We start from the raw sequence: 23,444 nt of genomic DNA on the forward strand, positions 1-23,444 counted from the left end.
TGAGTTCCTCCCTCCCTTCCATTCCCTGACTTACATCGAATACTGGGATGTTACTTGTATCCTCAATGCAAAATATCTGTTCAATTTATCTGCCATCTCCTTATTATCCATTTTTAATTCCCAGTCTCAGTTTTTGTAGTATCAACGCTCACTTTGTTATCTCTCTTCTTTTTTTAAATATCTACAGAAATTCTTACTATCTGTCTTTAAATTTCTAGCTAGCTTTCTCTCGTACTCCAATTTTACCTTCCTTATCAATCTTTTAGTCTGTCTTTGCTTTTTTTTTAATAATATTCTGTCCAATCTTCTGACCTTCCACCCAACTTTGCGCATTATAGACTTTTCTTTAAGTTTGATAGTATCTTTAACCGTTTTAGTTAACCAGGGATGGCGGGTCCCACCATTGGATTTTTTTTCTGTAGTATAAAAATACGAGACAAATGAGCAAAAAATATGTCCAGGAAATACACAGGTAATAGACACAAGTCTGGATCACTTCCCTCTGCGCGGCCTGTGAATTAATCTTTAGAATAGCAACACGATCATACAATAACTGAAGGAAATGAAACAGAGGACAACCGAGTAGACAGTGACCATTGCACATGCCCAATATGTGCTGTTCAGTGAGAGGCCCCCACATGATAACTTGGCTATGGTCATGTGGATGCAGATTATAATCTCAATCACCGTTGACCTGTAAAAGGGCAACCGCAGGGTGAGGCCAATGGATGGTAAATGGAGCTGTTGATGGCACAGAGAATGAAGTGGCTCTTCAGCAGATTTTTTTTTTTGCTGTGATTATGGTTGACTATCGCAGGCAGTTCCAAATAACAACATCTCGATCTTTAGCCATGGTACATAAACTGATAAACTCGCCTTTCAGGAGGTTACTCATGAAAAATGTTTTGAGCCACGCAGCTTCAGTATGTTTTTTTTGTTGCTCACACTATATTCGCTAATATATCGAGTACACTGACTGAGATGCAACAGTATCCACAGCCGCGAGTATACAGATGAACAGGTACATGGGAGTGTGCACTTCACTCCCCCTGCTTAACCAATATAATGGCACCGTTACCGACAATCACAGAGGTAAAAGCAGATAACAGAACAATCTCAGCGGGACGGGAGTCTGTGAGATTGGTGATTGTCGTGGTGTGGGGAGGACACACTCGAGTTCATCTCCGAGAGAAGAGAATCTTGAAAAGAGAAGCAGTACCAGGAATTGTGAAGAGACTCATTCCGCCCTCAGCTCACTCTCTTTCACAACAGTGAATCTGTTTGGGCAGCTGTTGAAGATCATCATATTTGTCAGTTCGGTTAAATGGTAACAGTCTTGCCTTTCAATCGGACAGGCTTAACTTCTAGTCCCAGTACAATGCATCAAATATCGGCTGACAGTTCATTGAGGCGGCGAGGCCTCATTTTGGGGCAGTGAGCAAACAGCCTGTTCAGGCGGGTAAAATGGGCTCTGTAACGCTATTCGAAGCATAATTCTCCAAGTGTCAGGGTCAACATTCCTTCCTCAAAGCAAATCGTTTCTCTCATTGTGGGAGATTGCTGTGGGTACATGGGTTGCAATGATTACCCATAAAGCAACAATGAGTGCACTTCAAAAAGTTATTCTTAAATGGGATGTTCTGACGATGTGTCAGGTGCTATATAAATGCATGTTGTGTTTTTTTCAAACAGAAATTTGGAGGAGGGATCAGCGATTCCATTCTGAATCCCTGTTACAACACTCTCTTCTTGCAGAGAACATCTCAGATTGGATAATAATTCCCAACCACATGCTAAAATTGGTCGTGTCTGGTGATCGAATTAACAATTTTGCAATTGATTGAAATAATCATATTTACAGTGAACTTCCAAGCAACAGGAAACTGAACGCAATTTTCAATGCCAACAATCTCACTGAAGAATATCATAGGGAGAAGCTTAACAAGGGATGGTCCTTCATTTTGGACACTTCTGGGCATAGACCAGCGGGCTATATCCTGTATTGCATTAATATGTATCAACAAATGTAAATTATTGCATATGTCCTAATATTTATTTGAACAAAATTTGAAAATGATTTCACCTGGTTTCAAAGCAGGGCCCTTTCGTGTGTCAGGTGAACGTAATGACCATTATATCATGGAAATGCTATAGCTGGACTAAATTTAGGACCATCCATAAAACATTAACTTTTGCAGACCTGCTGTATTTCAGGAACTTGTTTTATAGAAATAGAATGTTGGTGCTATATTTGGATGTTTGTCAAGATTGGCAGATATGGATTTATGGATAGAATCATAGAATAACAGAGCACAGAAGAAGCTATTCGGCCCATCGTGCCTGTACTGGTCTTTGAAAGAACTGCGGAATTAGTCCCAGTTTCCTGCTCTACCCACATTGCAATGCATTTTTTCCCTTTCAATACATTATCCAATTGCGTTTTGAGAACTTGGATTTAATAAAAACAGCATTGACGCAGGTGCAGTGTCGATGCGGAGTACATGAAAATTGACAAAGCTTCTCTGATACCAAGAGTTGAACTCGAATGTTCATACTGTTTGAAAAAAAATGTTTTTTTTTCATATTTAATTATGGAATTGACTTGAAAGCAACATTTTTGAAAACCTCATTCTAATCAAACTAGTCCTTATTTTAATGAGTCCCTGCATACATTCTATTTAACCTTGCTAGTAAACCTGCTACAGAGTCAGTTGTATAAAGGGGAGAGGTTTTGCTGCATCTATTTATTTTTACTTAGAGATACAGCACTGAAACAAACCGAGTCTGTGCCAACCATCAACTTACACTAATCCTACATTAATCCCATATTCCTACCACATCCCGCAATTCCCCTACCTATACTCGGGGCAATTTGTAATGGCCAATTTACCTATCAAACTGCAAGTCGTTGGCTGTGGGAGGAAATTGGAGCACCCAGCGAAAACCCACACAGTCACAGGGAGAACTATCAAACTCCACACAAACAGTACCCAGAAATAAACGCAGGTGGTTAGAGCTGTGAGGCTGCGGTGTTAACCACTGCACCACCCCTAAATCACTGTGAGCAGGGTTTGAGCCTGCGCGGGGAAACCCCATCGGATTTCAAATCCAATGCCTTAACCACTCGGCCATCACAGCTCTTCAAGGAAAGTCCAGGGTTACCCACTCCAGGAGAACTGTGTATAGATCTGTGCACAGTATTTTATAAAGGATACATACTGGTCTTGGAAACAGGGCAGGGCAGATCACGAGAATGTTTGCAGGATTCTAATGGTTAGATTCTGAGGCGAAATTTAAAAAAAACGTAGGTGTGTACTCCTTGGAATATAGAAAGTTAAATGGTGATTTGATTCAGGGTTTTTTTAGGATTAGAAAAGGAATTACAAGGAAAATCGAGGGGAAACGTTTTCATTTAATCATTTCAGACACGAGGTTAACTTAGAAATATGGCTGATAACTTTAAATGGCATGCGACCATTAACTATTGGAAGAATACTTAGTGGAAGTGAGGGACTTGGAGTGAATGTCCACAGATCCCTTAAGGCAGCAGGACAGGTCTATAAGGTGGTAAGAAGGTGTATGGAATCCATTCCTATATCAGCCGCGGTACACAATATAAGAGCAGGGATGTTATGCTGGAACTGTAAAACTGATTTGTTAGGCCACAACCTGAGTGTTTTCTACATTTCTCGTCACCTCACTGCAGAAATGATGTAATTTCACCAGACAGGGCACAGAGTAGATTCACGAGAATGTTGCCAGGACTGGGAAAATGCCACTATGAGAAAAGATTGAATAGGTTGAAGTTGTTCTCCTTGGAGCAGAGAAGGCTGAGGGCAGATTTGATTGAAATGTACAAAATTGTGAGGGGCCTATTTACCTTAGCAGAGAGGTCAGTGACTGGCGGGCATAGATTGAAATTGATTGGTAGAAAGAATAGAGGGGAATTGAAGAAAAAACTTTTCCACGCTGACAGTGAGTCTGGAGCTCACTGTCTGAAAGAGTAGTGGAGGCAGCAACCCACAACTCATTTAAAATGTGCCTGGATATGCAAGCCAAGAGCCGTAATCTGCAGGGCTATGGAGCAAATGCTGGAAAATGGGATTCGACTGGGTGGCTCGTTTGTCGGCTGGTGCAGACACGAGGCGCCAAGTACCCTCTTTCAGTGATGTAAACTTTTTATGATTCTATTCTATTCTATAACCATTTCTGTTTTCACTTTATGCGCATTCTTTCATTAATCTGCCTGTCGACGGGCACTGAGAGTGTTTGTTAGCAGAAGTGTTGAAACATTAAACTCTATCTGCCATTTTACAAGTTGTATTTTCTAAACATTGTACTTGATGCTCTCATCGTGAAATAAAATTCTCTTCACTATACAACACAAATCGAAATGCTAACCTGATGGACAAACTAGTGACTAGTGAGAACAAATCCCATGGTGCACATTTTCAGATTCAAAACAATTTTTCTGAAGTGTTATAAATGTTCATTGATAAGATTTTTAAAGATTTTACTTGTATTTGTGAATACTTGAAGTCGAAAGGAGAGGAAAGCGACCAACTGGATTGCTCTTTGTAAGATTCAATACAGACTCGATGGGTCAGAAGGTCTGCTTCTTGATTTTATGACTATAAATTTCCAGTCACTTGTGAACAATGGACAAATACATTTCAGAAAGTTTGAGACAATTCACTGTACTGTGTTCAGCCAGCAGCGAAATTTGTGCCCGCTGTCATTACCTGTTAACAGTGGACTGTAAAAAATCAAATTACATGCACCGAGATCCAGAATCATCACTTAGAATCAACACATGAAAGTAGGAAACTGATGTGTGTATACGTGTGTTATTTATGAATGCAGTAGGGTGTCCATCTTTATTGTGTATAAATGTATTTAGATGCGATTGAATAGTAAGAGAGAAATACATTGACAGAAAATACTTGTCAAATGAAAACAGATTCTGCTGGAAAAAATGAAAAAGCAATACAGATACACGTATATACATTTGTTAGCAACAGAATCATGATATGTATTTACAGTGCATCCAACAACAAATATCCTCCAACACAGCAAATCAAAATATAGCTACACATAACACTGATAAGTCTAATTAAATTCACACTGATCACAATGCGTGGCTGTGGCTTTTCTGGGTTGTCTAGTGCCGAGGATCCAATGCTCTCACAACTGCAGAATAGGCTTGATCGCCAGTCCGGGAATCAGCTCTTATAAAACAGTTAATCCATAGAACTATTAATCCGTCATTATTATTAATAATTCCACAACATTCTGTTGTACACTGAAGGAAACATTTGCCAGATAACCAGGTATCCCCTTTTGCATGCGATGTATAGCTGATAACAGTGGCACTGTGTAAACATCTATGTTATGGGCACAGATCAGTGAGAAAGTGTTAAGGAAGAAGGTGAAATGCTGAATACTCTGCACGGACTCACTTCAACAAACATTTCACCGTTCCAAACAACACAAGTCAATGGGCAAAATATATATCACAAAGGTTTAAACCCCAACAGGAGCTTCTGAATGTCCTTCCCTGAATTCTCTGAATGAGATCACTTTCATTATGATCCATTTGGATGGATACGGCCGCCCTGCACATCTGGGAAACGTCATTCTCATTCTGTGACTGTGCCGAGTTTGTTTGGTCGGTAGAATTTGCGTTGTCACAACCACAAATTTTCAAAATCCCCTTTCCTTGAGGGGACAGTCTCGAACAAATTCAACATGGTTCTACCAATCGACGCTGATGAGGGACACCCAGAATTTATCACAGCTGGGCAGGACTATCCATAATCTATCGTAACTGGACAGGGGTACTCAGTGAACAGGACAGCTGGTCAAGAAATGCGGGGGACTAGCACAGCTGGACAAAGACTCTGAGCGACTAGAACAGGGAGTACGATGGACCAGCACAGTTAGACAGAGATTCTCAGCGACTAGCACAGCTAGATAGAGATAACCATGTCCATAAGAACAACATCAACTACAGTTCACTGACCAAACCTTTATGTTGTCGCATCAGAAAACTCAATCACGTTAGTCAACGACGATTTTCACTTCGCCAAACAATGTTGGCTCTATGTATCAATATATGCCTGACAGGGTGGCTGTTAGTTTTCTCCACGATTCCTGATTCCCCACCAACTGATGTTTAACTGACTGCCCTGCAGTTGACAGTCTTATCCTTCTTCCCTTTTCTGCGTAAGGATATGTTATTTGTAATCCTTCATTCCTTTGGCATCACCCTAGTATCTAAGGACGATTGGAAGATTGTAACCAGCAGCTCCACAATTTATCTCCTCATTTCCCTCAGCAGGCCTCTGGACCTGATGAGTTAACCACTTTACGTACTACCAGAATTGTTATTACGTCCTACTTATCTATTTTATCCCATCTTGTGCCATCTTTCGACCATAAATTTTGCCAATTCCTCTTTCTTAGCATGTTCCAATGAAAAAGAGCTCATTTAGTGCATCAGGCATGCCTTTAGCCTTGACCAATACATTTTCACTTTGATCCCTAATCGGCCACACCACTCATCTGACAATTCTCTTTTTTATGCTTCGTACTGTTTCGTTGCATGTATTATTATTTTTTTCTCCTCTCCTCTGCACATTTTTATATTCAGCATGCGTCTCCATTGCATTCTCCCTTTATCTGTTTCATCCTGCTTTCTGACATCTTTGTCATCCAGGGAGCTCTGGCTTTGTTTTTGCTCCCTTCATACATATCGATAGTGCCAGAACCACCTCCTGTTCAATGCTGTCAATTTCTTCAATACATTTCTGGCTGCCAAGTTATTGACTCCAATTTACCCGGGCCAGATTCCACCTCACTTCATTGAAACTCGTCCACTTCTTGTTAAGTATTTTTTCTATTCTGGATTGTTCTTTGTCTATAAATAATCTAACCATTAAAATACTAATCACTATTCCTGAGCTGTTCCTCGACAGTGACAATCCCAGACGAGATCCAGCAATGCCTCCTTCCTCATTGGGTAGGACATACCAACATACAAACATACGAACATATGAATTAAGAGCAGAAGTAGGCCATTTGGCCCCTCCAGCCTTCTCCAACATTCAATAAGATCACGGCTGATCTGTTTGTGTCTCGAATTCCACACTCCCATCTATCCCTATAAACTTTGATTCCCATGCCACACAACAATCTATCTACACCTGCCTTAAAAATATTCAACAACCCCGCCTCCACCATCTTCTGAGGCAAAGAGTTCCAAAGTCGCACAACCCGCTGAGATATATTTTTAAAAAATCTCTTCATCTCTTTCCTAAAACGGCGATCCCTAATTTTAAAACAGTGCCCCGTGGTTCTGGACTCACCCACAAGAGCAAACATACTTTCTACTTCCACCTTGTCAAGACCGTTCAGGATTTTATAAATTTCAACCAAGTCTCCCCTAACTTTCCCAAACTCCAGTGAAAACTAGCCCAGTCTGTCCAACTTGTCCTCATAAAGCAACCTGCTCATTCAAGGTATTAGTTCAGTAAACCTCCTCTGAACTACCTCCAACGCAATTTCATCCTTCCGTAAATCAGGAGATCAAAACTGCACAAAATATTCGAGATGTGGTCTCACCAATGCCCTGTATAACCGAAACAAAACATCCTTACTTTTATTTCCAATTTCTCTCGCACAAAAGGATAGCATTCTATTAGCCTTCTTTAGTACTTGCTATACTTGCATACTAAATTTTTGTTACTCATGCAGAGGAACACCTCAGAATTGTGCAGTCATTCTCCACTTCAGTAATACTCTGCTCTTTTTTATTCTTCCTGCCAAAGTGAACAACTTCACATTTTCCCACATTATACTCCATCTGCCAGACTTTTTCCCACTGACTCAACCTATCTATATCGTTCGGCTACCTTATGTCCTCTTCACAATATAGTTTCCTAACTATTTTTTGTCATCTGCAAATTTAGCTACCATGCTATCGCTCCCCTCATCTAAGTTATTGATATAAATTGTAAAACGTTGAGGCACCATCACAGCCGACTGTGGACAATATCATGTCAATTAGAAAAGGACCCGTTTATCCTTACCCTCTGTCAGCCAATCATTCTTCTATCCATATGCATATCTTACTACTACACCATGAGCTTCTACTTTGTGTAATAACCTTTTATGTGGCAACTTGTCAAATGCCTTCTGGAAATACAAGTACAGTACGTCAATGGGCTCCCCTTTATCCAAAGTGCATGATACTCTTTCATAGGACTCCAATAAATGGTTAAAAAGATTTCCCTTTCAAAAAGCCATGCTTAACATTTCCGATTACCTGGAGTTTTTGACGTGGCCGGCTATATCCTCCTTAATGATCGATTATAATACCTTCCCCACGACAGACATCGAGTGAACTGGCCTGGAGTTACGTGCTTTCTGTCCTCAACCCCGCCTTTCTTGAATAGAGGGGTTATACTTGTACCTTTCCAGTCTGATGGAACTTTTCCAGAATCCAGTGAATTTAGAAAGATTAACACCATTGCATCTACGACCTCATTAGACACGTCTTTTAAGACTCGAAGATGAAGCCCATCAGGACCGGGGGGCTTGTCATCCTGAAGCTCCATCAGTTTGCTCAGTACCACTTCCCTGGTGATTGTCATTTCACCAAGTTCGTCTCTTCCTTCCACCTCCTGATTTACAACTATTACTGGAATTTTTTGTATACTCTATAGTGAAAACAGAAGCAAAACATTCATTAATTTCATCCACCATTTCCTTACTATCTACTATTAACACCCCATTCTCACTCCCTAGTGTTCCGCATTCACTTTACTTACCACTTTCGTTTTTTTTAAAATTTCTTTCTCATGATTAATCTTTTAGTCACTCTCTGCTGTTCTTTTTATTCTGACCGATCATCTGACCTGCCACTCGTCTTTGAGCAATTATATGCGAGATGTGGTCTCACCAATGCCCTGTATAACTGAAACATAACATCCTTACTTTTATTTTCAATTCCTCCAGCACTAAATGATAGCATTCTATTAGCCTTCTTTCGTACTTGCTCGACTTGCATACTAACTTTTTGTGACTCATGCACAAGAACACCTCAGAATTCTGCAGTCATTCTCCACTTAATACTCTGCTCTTTATTATTCCGCCTGCCAAAGTGAACAAATTCACATTTTCCCACATTATACTCCATATGCCAGATTTTTGCCTGAAATGTTCGCTTAAATGCCCAACACAGTTTCTCTATTGGTCTATCGTCTATCCAGTAACTCAGTACACTCCATCTCGCTCAGTTTTCATGCCCACATAGTTGCCTTTCTTTAAGTTTAGAATACCTGTCTGAGAACTACACTTCTCTCTTTAAAACTGGATGTAAAATTCAATCTTATTATCGTTGTTGATTCCTGGAGGTGCCTTTATTCTGAGGTCATTAATTAATACTGTCACATAACAGGCGGCACAGTGGCGCAGTGGTTAGCACTGCAGCCTCACAGCTCCAGGGACCCGGGTTCAATTCTGGGTACTGCCTGTGTGGAGTTTGCAAGTTCTCCCTGTGTCTGCGTGGGTTTCCTCCGGGTGCTCCGGTTTCCTCCCACATGCCAAAGACTTGCAGGTTGATAGGTTAATTGGCCATTATAAAAAATTGCCCCTAGTATAGGTAGGTGGTAGGGAAATATAGGGACAGGTGGGGATGTGGTAGGAATATGGGATTAGTGTAGGATTAGTATAAATGGGTGGTTGATGGTCGGCACAGACTCGGTGGGCCGAAGGGCCTGTTTCAGTGCTGTATCTCTAAACTAAACTAAACTAAACTAAACTAAACACAATGCCAGATCTAATAAAACCTGCTCTCTGGATGGGTCCAGGCGTGCTGCTCTAAGAAACCATTCGATGAACTCTTTCAGACTACTGTTGCAAATCTGATATTTCCAGTTTATATGTAAATTAAAATCACCCATGATTATTGCCGTCCCTTTATCATAAGCACCCAATATTTCTTCCTGTATACTTATTCCTATGTTAGGGAGACTGTAGACCCTCCCACTAGAGACTTCTTTCCCCGACTATTCCTCATCTCCTCACAAATCGATTCTACATCCTGATCTCCTGAACCAAGGTCATCTCTAACTATTGCACCAATACCACCCTTGATTAACAGTGCTACCCCTCCATCATTGCCGAGCTTCTTCTTCTTCGTGAATATCATATATTCAGGACCCAATCCTTGTCATCCTGCAGCTATGTTTCGATACGGCAATCAGATCATATTTATTGATTTTAATGCACGCTATCAGTTCATCTACTTATATATGAATGTTACATGCATTCAGATGCAGAGACTTTAGTTTTATCTTTTTTATTGTCTTTACAAAATCTAGTCTTGACTGCTGGCGTGCTCTTAGGTTTATTGTTCTTCTCTCCGTCCCTTCCTGCCATTCTCTGACCTTCATTTCCCATGTTACTATTCTTCTCCTGCCTAGATTCTACCCAATTATTTGTTGCATCTACCCAAACTTGATCCCTCTCCCTCCTTGTTTAGTTTGAAGGAAATGCACTGCAGAAAATTCATCTGAAAACATTTAGGAAATTCCCTTCGTCTCTTCCCTTCGTACAATCACAACCCCATGAAATATTGTAATTAAATTCCCCTATTATCACTACTCCATAACTCTTGGCTGTCCTGTTAATTTTGTTGCAATTTTGCTCTATTTTGCACTATTCTGCGGCACATGAAATGCACCAAGTAGCATAATAGCTCCTTCACTTTTTTTTCCAAATTCCAACTCAGTAGATTCTGTCTTTGATCACTTAAGGACATTTTTTGTAGCGCTGCAAAATTTTCTTAATCCAAACTGCAACCTTACATTTTTCCTTCCCAATCTTTCCAGAATGCCTTGCATCACTGAAAATTTAGTCTGCAATCATCCCCTATTTGAGCCAGCACTCAGACATTGCCAGAACGTCATATTCCCATGTGGCTATTTGTGCCTGCATTTCACCAATCTTCTGAACCACAATCATATATTTTTTTCACACATGCACTCAAACACGCATGTGCATTTTTGGGTAATATAGGAAGAGCAGTTCAATGTATCTTTACACTGTCCCAGGTATTTGGTCAATGGGATAAAACATGTGGGAAATAGTTAATTACCTGATCAGAGGACAAAAGAGCTGAACTCAAGAGTGAGAGCGATTGCCCTTGACATCAAGGCAGCATTTGACTGAGTATGGCATCAAGGAGCCCCAGCAAAACTTGAGTCAATGGGAATCGGGGGAAAACTCCCCGCTGATTGTTGGAGGTCAATCACCAGGGAAGATAAATGTAGGTCCCTGACGGTCAGAAACGGGGGAAATTATAATGGAGAACAAAGAAATAGCAGAACAAGTAAACACGGATTTTGGTTCTGTCTCCACAAAGGAGGACACAAATAACCTCCCAGAAATGTTTGGGAACCAAAGGTCTAATGAGAGGGAGGAACTGAAGGAAATGATTATTATTTTTTTTTTAAGTGCTAGGGAAATTAATGGTGTGAAAGACTGACAAATACCCAAGGCCTGATAACCTGCATCTCAGAGTACTAAAGGAAGTGGCCCTGGAAATACTAGATGCATTGGTGGTCATCTTCCAAACTTCTGTCGACTCTGGAGCAGTTCCTACAGATGGAGGGTGCCACATGTAACCCCACTATTTAAAAAAGGATGGAGAGAAAAAACAGGGAACTACAGACTAATTAGCCTTACATCAGTAGTGGGGGGAATGCTAGAGTCTATTATAATGGATATGATAGCAATACACCTGGAAAGCACAAACGGGATTGGGCAAAGTCAGAATGGGTTTGTGAAAGGGAAGTCATGCTTAACAAATCTACTGGAGATTTGTGAGGATGCAACTAGTCTAAAAGACAAGGGAGAACCAGTGGATGTGGTATATTTTGATTTTCAGAAATCTTTTGATAAGGTGCCACATAAGAGGTCAGTGTGCAAAATTTAAGCAATTGGGATTGGGGGTAATATACTGGCATGGATTGAGGATTGGTTGACAGACAGGAAACAGAGAGTAGGAATAAACGGGTCTTTTTCTGGGTGGCAGGCAGTGACTCGTGGGATACCGCAGGGATCAGTGCTTGGGCCCCAGCTTTTCACAATATATATTAATGATTTGGGTGAGGGAACTAAATGTAATATTTCCAAGTTTGCAGACGACACAAAGCTGGGGGGCAGGGGGGAATTAATCTGTGAGGAGGATCAAAGAGGCTCTAATGTAATTTGGACAAGTTGGGTGAGTGGGCAAATGCATGGCAGATGCGGTATAACATGGATAAATGTGAGGCTATCCACTTTGATTTTAATAATATAAAGGCAGATTATAATGAATGGTGATAGATTGGGAAAGGGGGAGGTGCAACGAGACATTGGAGTCCTCGTACACCAGTCGCTGAAAACAAGCATTCAGGTGCGGCAAGCAATTAGGATGGCGAATGGCATGTTGGCCTTCATTGCAAGAGGATTTGAGTACAGGAGCAAGGATGTCTCACAGAAGTTATACAGGGCCTTGGTGAGACCACATCTGGAGTTTTGGTCTCAGTACCTGAGGAAGTATGTTCTTGCTTTGGAGGCAGTGCAAAGAAGATTTAATAGGCTGATTCCTGGGATGGCAGGATTCACGAATGAGGAGAGTTTGGGTCGACTAGGCCTATATTCAGTACAGTTTAGAAGAATTAGAGGGAATCTCATTGAAACCTATCAAATTCTAACAGGACTAGACAGGCTAGATGCAGGTAGGATGTTCCCGCTGGCTGGGGAGTTCAGAACTAGGGGCCACAGTCTCAGGATACGTGGTATGCCATTTAGAACCGTGATGAGGAGAAATGTCTTCACTCAGAGGATGGTGAACCTATGGAATTCTCTACCGCAGAAGGCAGTGGAGGACAAGTCATTAAATATATTAAAGAAGGAGATACATATGCCAAAGGGATCAAGATATATGGGGAGAAAGCACGAACAGGGTACAGAATTAGAGGATCAGCCATGATCTTTTTGAATGCTCCTATTTTGTATGTTTCCTTGTTTCCATCTCAATTCCAGGACATCACTAAAGGAGTTCCTCAGGGTAGTGTCCTTGATCCAACCATCTTCAGCTACTTCATTAATGACCATCTTTCAATCATAAGGTTAGAAGTAGGGATGTTCGCTGATGTCTGAACAATGTTCAGCACCATTCGTGAATCCTCAGATACTGAAGCATTCCATGTTGAAATGCAGCAAGACCTGGACAATATCCAGACTTGGGCTGATAGGTGGAAAGTAATATTCGCGCCACACAATGACCAACTCCGACAAGACAGAATCCAACCATCTCCCCTCGACATTCAATGGCATTACGATCGCTGAATCCCCTTCTAACAACATCCTGAACATTATCATTCACCAGAAACTTATCTGGAGTAGCCATGGAGTACCGTGGCTACATGAGCAGGTCAGAGGCTAGGAATCCTGCGGAGAATAACTCACCTCCTGACTCCCCAAAGTCTGTCCACCATCTGCAAGGCACACGTCAGGAGTGTGATGGAATACTCTCCACCTACCTGGATGGGTGCAGCTCCAACAACACTCAAGAAGATCGACACAATCCAGGACAAAGCAGCCCGTTTGATTGGCACCCCACCCGCAAACATTCACACCCTCCACCACTGACGCACATGTACCATCTACAAGATGCACAGCAGCAACGCACTAAGGCCACTCTGTCAACACCTTCCAAACCCACAACCTCTACCACCTAGAAGGACACGGGCAGCAGATACGCGGGAACACCACCACCTGCAAGTTAGAGCATGGCTACCCGATGTGAATCCGGCTCGATAGCGGAATAAAATTAAAGAACTTGGTCTGGGGTTGGGCTCAGGTCGGATGTGGTTCTGTTGGTCTCGGGTCGGGTTTCATTTGCAGACCCGAGCAGGCTTTTACTGCAAGTTCCCCTCCAAGCCAGACACCATCCTGACTTGGAACTATATCGCCATTCCTTTACCGTCGCTGGGTCAAAGTCCTGGATCTCCCTTCCTAACAGCACTGTGGGTGTACCAACCCACATTGACCGCAGCAGTTCAAGAAGGCAGCTCACTGCCACCTTTTTGTGAGCATTAAGGGATGTGCAATAAATGCTGGTCTGGCCAGCGACGCCCACATCCCATGAAATTAATTTAAAAAGATTCAAATGTACTAATAATAGGAGATTGACTGATCAATGTTGCTTTCCCCTCTTCCAGGTGTTTGGTCAATGGGGTCAGTTGTTGGTTAGAATCCTTCCATCTACGAAAAATGATGGACATGCAGCAAACAATCCATTTAAGTAGGGTGTCTTCTCTTGGTGCACGTTTGTTGGTGGCTGCAAAGGCAAATCCTTGAGAGACAAGTTCTGCCACAAATGCTGCACCTGAAGCTACCAAGTGATGCTGTGACCTGTTGTTTTTGGACATCGGTATCTATTGTCAAGATTCTGAAACCACTGGTCATCATGGCAGTTCACGCCAGTTTACAGATAGTGTCGCTATTTCCTTCTTTCACCAGCAAGTGACTCCCAGTGCGATAATTGATATTGAAGGCCTTCATGTCACATTTGCAAGCATCCTTGAAGCAGAGCTTTTTGCACCCCACTGGTTGTCTGGCCCCAGCTACCTCATGCATAAGGCTCTTTGGTATGTGGCCATCTTTGAATATGTGGATGTGGCCGATCTGCCAAAGCTGCCTCCGTTTGATTAGTGCCAATGCACTTGGGAGCTCTGCCTTTGAGGTGACTGCCATGTTGTGATACGTTCTGCCAAGATATGCCCATAATGTGCCATACAGCAAGGTGCTGTGAACACAGGCTTTATAAATCATCATCTTGGTACTAAGGGTCAGCTTGGTGTTATCCCATGTGCGTTTCCCGTGTCAGCGAAAGGCTGTACCTGCATTCCCTATCCGTGCTCTGCACCAAAGCACAGATTATTTGTCTCTGTGAACCCACGGCAGCAGAATTTGCTAACCATATCCAATGGGGTGTTATTTAGTGTAATCAAGGTGGATATGCAACATCTTGTCTCATTAACACGGTTTTCCATGCTGAACTAAACCTCTGCACAATGATTGTGACCCTGTTGAACCTGACCTCTCCATACTAATTAGAACTGCCCAACCTCAACCGGTCCACAATAAATGTAAACTTACTCAACTAGATACATCTCCATTGAATATAACCATGCAGAACTTGACCATCAATACTGAAGACAACCGTGCTGAGCTACATGTTTCCACACAAAACATAAATGTGCAAAAGTACCGTGCTGACCCCGAGTGGTCCACACTAAATGCAGTCAGCTGCGTTCAAGTGGATGCACCGTCTCAGGGGGATTTGGAGTCAGATGCATATGATCCAGCATCAAACGGACTGGAGATGAATAGTGATCAGGAACCAGAACGTGGTTGGAGTTTATCTCTCGTCAGTTATGCCTTTTGTTGTGTGCAATTAAACTCAGGATTAAAGGGTTTAAACCCGGGGATTCACTTTCACCATTACAACCACTTATTAAACTTTTCATTATTGTAACTGTAATTAGGATCATATTGTTGTCTCTGGGTATTTCACTTTAAAGCCGTGTCAGATCCCTTGAAAAACATTTCATTCCATCAAACCAAAAACACGAGACTAGCAGCAGCTGCAGTAATCTGTTTGTTTCAATTAATGTAATTAGTGTAAAAGATTACACCATCTGATTACATCCCTGGAGCCTGACATCAGGTATAGATAGGAAAATCTTTGCGTGTAGTTCACAGCGTGCTCAGAGCTTCTGCTAGAAATGCATGGATCAGCAAAAGGTCTGGTGTTTGCCATTTACTATCCTGTCCTTGCAGCTATTGGAGTTCCAGGTATAGCATTGTACTTAGATGTTAGTTATGGAAATTAGTGATTAACTTTGTCCCTGCTTTACTTACTGCTAGCGTTATGGGTATCCTTTCTTTCCTTTATTGGGTCAAGTTCCCAACTTTCATGAGAAGATTTCTTCCATCCAATTGTAATTTCTGTTATTTTACAGTTTCATTTCCCACTTTAACCGAATTATATCTCCATTTTAATATAATTCCTTGGATATAATTTTCTGTCATCAATGTTATAATTTCTGCCTTTAGAAGTGGCATTAATGGTATGATTTCTTTGCATTACCAGTGTATTTTCTCCCACTTTCCAGTATCACTTTCTAATTTGGCGGCACAATTTCTCCCCTTCAGTGGTATCATTTTCCCATGAATCAGTAGCATTTCTCCTACGTGAATGTATAATTAAATTCTTCTCACTGTATAAGATCTCCATTTTACGTGTGCCATTTTACATGGAAAATGTAGTTATTTTCCTGACACTGCTACTGTGGATGAATTATCACATTGTTCTCACGGTATAAATGTTGTTCTATTGTGCTGATGGCACTGTTACTGTGGGTGAATTATCACACTGCTGTCATGGTGTAAACGTAGTTCTGTTGCGCAATTGTTCCTGATGTTGTGGGTAAATTATCACACTGCTATCACAGTGCATACGCAGATCTATTGTGTTATTGACACTGTGGTTGCATTATTACACTGTAAGCACGGTGTAAATGGAGTTTTATTGCACTATTGCCACTGTTACTTTGGGAGAACAGGCAAAATGTTAACACGGTTAGATGGAGTTCTGTTGTGCTCCTGACAGTGTTACTGCGAGTGAATTATCACTGTTACCACAGTGTACGTCGAGGTCTACTGTATCAATAACATTGGCACCAGTTGTATGATTTGCATAAATATTTCACTGATTTAAATTATTCAACAATTAAATAATTCCTGTGTGAATTTAATGAGTGGATTCATTGAAGCGACATTATTTGATATCGACTCATTAACAGAAATATAAGCAATGTAATAAGTGGACGTTTTATGAATTAATCTGTACTCACCCTAAACTCACCGAGCGCAGTGTATCTGTTCTCAGTCTCTAACTCTCACTGTTACTGCCCAGCTCTCCTCTTCTACATTAGCTGCTCATATTTGCTGTACAGTGTGTTCTACTGAGTTTGAAAGCTCCAAGCCCCTGATAATATTCTGGATGGTTCCTGTCTTCTATCTTTTCTTCATAATTTGTGAGGCTGAAAACTGGTGGCCCCTCATGCATCTGAATATAAAAGTTACAATTTCAATACCCAGTACAGGACAAACCTGATCACAGATGCCATCAGTACAGTGCAGCGCGGTACTGCGGAAATGCTGCAGTATAGGAGGGGACCTTTCCTCAAATAAAACCTCATAATCCAGCTGCTGATTAACGGGAGAAGTGCTTGGAGTTATCATGACTTCTTCAGCCCCTCCGGAAAGTCAGGAAACACAAATTGGCCATTCGGTTCCCTCTGTTGGAAAATCGTTTCAAACATGTTGACAGTCGAATTTTCGAACAATGAACCTTTCCACAGTAATTCGTTGGATGAGGATCTTTATTTCCTGAGCAGGATATAATCCGTTTTAAATGCAAGTTTTCCCTAGTTTCCACTTTTATTGTCGGTTAATGTATTATTCACCCTCTGAAATATCTTCTAGAATATGTTACACTGATGTTATTTTTCTGGTCTGTTTGATGTCATCATTTTGGTTTCAATGTGTTTCCGATGCCTTCTTGTTCTCCATTCTATTTGATTGTATTATTTTACATTCTGATGATATTGACCTTCTTATTTTGAATCCAAATGATTATTTTAAACACTGATGCAAGTGCTAGGAGGTTAAGCGATAGAATTACACTCGGGATTATGTGTCAAATCTGTGAATTTCACACAAGATTTTGTGAAACGGATCATTTTGTTTGAAGTCGGACCAGTAATTTTTCTGTTCTCCCTTGCTCACACACATACACTCTTCCTCTTTCTCTCAGTCTCTCTGTCTCTATTACAGCTAACTTGGCAGTGATTGTGATCCTGTCCCGAGAAAGATGTGGTCTCTCCAGATGTATCACTTACTACCTGATGTCCATGGCAGTGACGGATCTCCTGGTCATGATCACCGTTGTAATATTAAACCGAGTTGTTGGCATTTATTTTCCGCTCAGTTTCCTATTCATCACACCCATATGCAGTTTCCGTATTGCCCTAAACTATGCAATAATAGACAGTTCTGTCTGGTTAACAGTCGCTTTCACCTTTGATCGATTTGTGGCCATTTGTTGCCAGAAGCTGAAAATAAAATACTGCACTGAGAAAACGGCGGCTCGGGTTATAGGAATTGTGTCCACACTGAGCTGTTTAATATATACTTTCTTGTATTTTATATATGAACCTTTGTATATAATTAACAATACACCCTGGTTCTGTAGCATAAAAGTAATATTTTATACGTCACCTGCATGGACCGCATATGACTGGATTCGCCACATTTCAACTCCTTGTCTCCCATTCATTCTGATTTTATTACTCAATGCTCTGACAGTCAGACACATTCTAATGGCCAGTAGAGCTCGCAGGAGACTCCGGGCCCACAGCCATGTAGAGACTCAGAGTGACCCAGAGATGGAGAAGCGGAGAAAGTCCATTGTTTTACTCTTCGCCATCTCGGGCAGTTTCATCCTGCTATATTTGTTACTTGTTATAAATTTCCTTTATGTCCGAATTGCGAAACTTAATTATTTCTCCGGTTCCAATTTCAACAAATCAAATTTTGTTCTGGACCAATGTGGATATATGCTTCAGCTTTTGAGTTCCTGCATCAATCCATTTATTTATGCAGGGACTCAGAGCAAATTCAGAGAAGAGTTAAAGAATGGAGTGAAATATCCACTGACTCTAATTCTTAAATTGTGTAAACAATGAAAATTGTGAAATCCAACATGAAATGCATATCATATTCCACCCATTGTTGTTCTTCTGCAAGTCACATACGGCTTCCACTCACAGAAAATAAAATTGTCACTTGCTTTGAGATCCTTTCCATTGTGTGAATTTAAGAATGCTTAAGCAACGCATTCCCATCAGCCCCCAGGGTCCAGAAGTATCGCTACATTCATGTGGGAGTCAGAGATTCCGACTTCTGTCTGTTATTAGATATCAAGTTTAACTGTTCAATGAAGGGACATCAATATCCCTGCTGGAAATGATTTGTGACTGAAGGGTAGTGTACGATTATTAGATTACCAGAAGTTACTAACCAGAATATAAAATGTAGCCACTATAAACTAACAACTGACTCTTTGTTATAAACTAATGCTTAGTTTCAGGCGCTGCTTCACAAACCACTGACCACCTCCAGGCGCGTATCCATTGTCTCTCGAGATAAGGAGGCCCAAAAGAAAGAAAAAGAAAAAGAAATGCTTAGTTTCATTAGAGCCCTTCTTTGTCGTATGGTAAAGTAGGCAAACTTAGGAAATTGGTCAAAGTATAGGCAAGATATAAAGGTAGAGGGATTCTGGGAGATTGTCAAGTTTTAAAATGCTTAGTTGCAGCCAACCATGAGAACTTAGAGCAGACAGTGAAAACAGCTTCTGCAAGAACAAAATGAAGTTTTGTCACATAATGAGATAAAGAGCCCAAGAATGTAAATGCAATCGTCACCACATAGGAATATTACATATGTAAATCCAAAATGTTAGCAACAGCCCAAAAATTATCTTTGATTGGTTGAAAAAGGCATCCTTTAAACACAAAGTTAAAGATGATCGGGGAAAGGGAGGGTTAATTGGAAAGCACCCAAGGTAAAAGGAGCCTTTACGTTTACCTAAACCACAGAGGATTTTGAAACAACACCAAGAACTAAGAGAAAAAAAGAGACTAAAAACCTTGTTGACCAGAAGCTGCAAGAGCAAGAGTCGGGCGCTCCGCCGTCCAATCTCTAATATGGGTCGCATAATCAGTGTTAGACATTTAATTAGTGCCTGAGTTTGTGACTAAAGTTTATCTGAAAACTTCATAAACTTATCCTCACATTTATCTCAATAAAGTAAATTCACAATAGAGCATTTTCTGCCAAGTTTGTTCCTGCCTAAGAAGGAAGCATTAACCCACACTATCGTACCTAATTTCTCATCTGTTGACCATGGCAGGAATTGGTACATTGTGAACACTTTTTGAGACAGTGGAAAGATCTCAAGTTCACGAGTCTGGCCAACAAGCGTCTTGGGAAGGAAACCCCTTTGGTGAGTGTGGAGACCTTAAAGGACCCACCAGTGCTCTAAAAGCACTTATGCAAGAATATGTAAAAAGAATAGATAAAGTACTATCCTCTAAAGATGTTAAAGGGGTCTTCTAGCAGAAGTACATGAAATTTCGAGAGTTCATTGAAGATATGATAGGCCTGAAGAAGTTAAAGATAGAGAAGTTAAAAAAAAAAACCCCTTCTGTCTGACAGCATTCAGCGGATTCAAGAGGCCGTTACTCAGAAACATAAAGAGTTTGAGAGACTGAGATTGAGTGAATTAACTCTATAATGAATGGCTGGCGCAGCCATGATTGACGCTCAGGAAAATAAAAGTAGTTGAAACAACAGAAGGAGGACAATCAGTATTTAAGAGAAAATATTTGGAACTGCAGGAAGTAAGAGGACACAACGGGCAATTATGTCTGCAGTAACCGTAGGAGATGCTGACCCAGCCTCCTACGAGGACGATGGTGGAAACATAGATTAGGGAGAGCCAGAGTGGGAAAGTGAGAGGTATCAAATTGAGGAACGAGAGAGAAGTTAAACAAGATATTTTTGGGGAAAATTAAAGTGAGCAAAAGCAAGTTACTACGAATTTTGTTCGAGTCTGCATGAGGGTTGGAAGCTTCCATGAATGAATGGTGCAGCTTGTGTTCTGTAGAGTTAACAGTCATTAACCCTTTGTAATTTGCCTTTAATTTTGAAAGTCCGAATCTGTTACTTTTTCTATTTATACACGTATGTATTTTTGTTGGAACCTTGAGTCATATTGTTGCTGTGAACCAGTTGACCCTGTGTGTTCATTGGGCTTGGGACTGGGAATTTAACATAGATTTCTTTTTGTCCTTTGAATTCATAACCCGTTAGAGGAATCAATATTTCTAAGTTGTTTGTTCTTTTTTAAAGTGTGAATGCGACTGTTGAGTCTGTTCATGTCAATTTAAGACTGTGCACCGAAAATTGGGATAGTGACACTGAATTATTACATTTTATATCAAAGAAACTGGTGTAATGTTTTATTTATATTTAAATGGTCGGTTTTGCAAATGTGAAAAGGCCATGAACAATTTTGTAAGAGTTAGGCTTCTCCCTTGAAGATGTATGGCTAAGTTTAGAGCTCGTGGCTTTCTCGACAATAGTGAACTAACTAATGGGGTCGATAAGGATATGCTCCATTCAACCGGTAGAATTAAAAAATTATTAGGTTACTAAAAAGTGACTAACACATTACTAATGGTGAATATTTAGCTACTGTAAACTAACAGAAGAACACACGAAATAGGAGCAGAAATAGACCATATGGCCCATCGAGCCTGTTCTGCCATTTGACCTGATCATGGCTGATCTTAGGTTTTAATTCTACTTTTCTGCCCGTTCTCCATATCCCTTGATTTCCTGCGACACCAAAGATCTATCCATTCGAGCCTTAAATGTATTCAATGATGGAGCATCCACAACCCTCTGGGGTAGAGAATTCCAAAAGATTCACAACCCTTTGAGTGAAGTAATTTCTCCTCATCTCAGTCCAGAATGATTGACCCCAAATCCTGAGACTGTGTCCCTGTGTTTTAGATTCCCCGATCAGTGGAAACAATCTATCAGCTTTTTTTTTCCATTTAATTCATTACACAACATTTGTATCGCTGAGTGTAAATTTATGCATTGGATATTATGAAATTTTAAGTTTCTGAACTGACAGATATGTTGGGACAAATTAACCCATTGGGACAAAGCTACAATGGGTTCTTTTATTTTTGGTTTTGTTCTTTTTTTAATCAGTGACGATAGTTTCCAGAGCCATATGAGAATTAATAACACAGCAATCGATCCAGCAGATTGAAGAATTTAAAGAACTTATCTCAAATGTCACTGCACAATCACAATTTGGTCTAAAGGTTCTCTGCCTTTTCAAAAACGTTTTGGAACTTGTTATTTTTCGAGTCAATGTGCATAAGAACAGGAATTATGGACGTTGCCTTTGAACAGCTTGTAAGAATTCTGTCTCTGTTGTGAAAGCATTATTTTAAACTACCAAGCCCGGGCATAAGGTATTGGAGCCGTTTAGCAAAATTCAATTCATATGAGTAATTACTTCAAGAACTCAAAGGGAAAATTTACCTGAAATTTAAGCAGATAATAGAATTCCAAATAAATCTATTGAAAAACAGTCTGGGTGCATCCTGATTATCAATAATTAAGGTTCTTTTGAAGAGAAGAAACGGATCATTTACAAAGCTTGTTTCCCCCAGCAACTCTGTGATTTAAATTTGAGATAATTTGAGATGACAAATCCAGTGTCATTAGCACGTTACTTTCAAGAAACTAAAATCTCATCTAAGATACGACAAAACAAATGAACAAAATATGATAATGCCTGAAATCAAATAGGACTGATTGAGATATGTTCAAAGATATTCTGAGAGTAATAGACTATAATGCTTCTCCAGGTATCAAAAAATGACTAGAGTCATAATTAATGGTAATGGGAAGGTAGATCTGGCTAATGTACGATCTAATAAATGAATTTGGGGAACAAATGACTTTGGAATTAGAATTCAAACGGTTACATTAATAAAGTGTAACATTTCCAAAAAGTCTAGAAGTTTGCAATGAAAGTCAGGAAAGTGTAGTTAAGACTGGTAATTTGATATCTTTCTCATGGAGATATTTGTATCCTTGCCTATGACTTATTTGTAAAGAGAACTGCATTCGGTCGTCTGCCAACGATCCAAGACATTGGGACCATGCAGGGGAAGATAATCAACGATTTCAGACATCACACATCCATTTTTCTCTTTGATAAGATCACCTGAGAGTCAAGAATGTGAAGCATGATATTGGGATACCGGGGTAATTGTACAAATGTTTCATGAGAAACAACTAACATGCTAAATGCATGGTGAAATGCACTGAAGAACGAGTCTCAGACATGTATAACTACTTCACAACAGGACAACATGAAATGCATAATGTGGCCAGTGGACTGAGACAATATTTCAAAATATCAATACATTGACTTTACAATAACCAGGATACATTAAACACACTGATAATGGTCAGTGGGAATACAATTAAAGTTCAGAGTATCAGTTGAAGGGCTCGGAAAATTACACTTAACAAGAACTATCCACAAGATGGATACAGATAAATATAGGGCTGGAAAATATTTTAAGCCCAAACATGATGGCATGATTGTGACAACAAAACGTGGAGAGGATATAGAGAACCTTATTGTAATGAATGTAATATGA

At 40.4% G+C, this 23,444-nt stretch overlaps 1 protein-coding gene and 1 non-coding gene across 2 annotated transcripts; one reads left to right on the forward strand and one right to left on the reverse strand.

Annotated features, from left to right (window-relative positions):
• Nucleotides 1-3,056: 3,056 nt before the first annotated feature.
• On the reverse strand, nt 3,057-3,138 carry trnas-uga (transfer RNA serine (anticodon UGA)). Its single transcript has one exon. It is a non-coding gene; the product is annotated as a tRNA-Ser (tRNA).
• A 12,707-nt stretch (nt 3,139-15,845) lies between these two features.
• LOC137348734 (probable G-protein coupled receptor 139) lies at nt 15,846-18,872 on the forward strand. The gene is made up of 2 exons (XM_068013988.1): nt 15,846-15,915; nt 17,962-18,872. The coding sequence occupies exons 1-2, from the start codon at nt 15,846-15,848 to the stop codon at nt 18,870-18,872; spliced, it is 981 nt and encodes a 326-aa protein (XP_067870089.1).
• The last annotated feature ends 4,572 nt before the right edge of the window (nt 18,873-23,444 follow it).

Source organism: Heterodontus francisci, chromosome 34, assembly GCF_036365525.1.
Source record: "Heterodontus francisci isolate sHetFra1 chromosome 34, sHetFra1.hap1, whole genome shotgun sequence".
Taxonomy (NCBI): Eukaryota; Metazoa; Chordata; class Chondrichthyes; order Heterodontiformes; family Heterodontidae; genus Heterodontus; species Heterodontus francisci.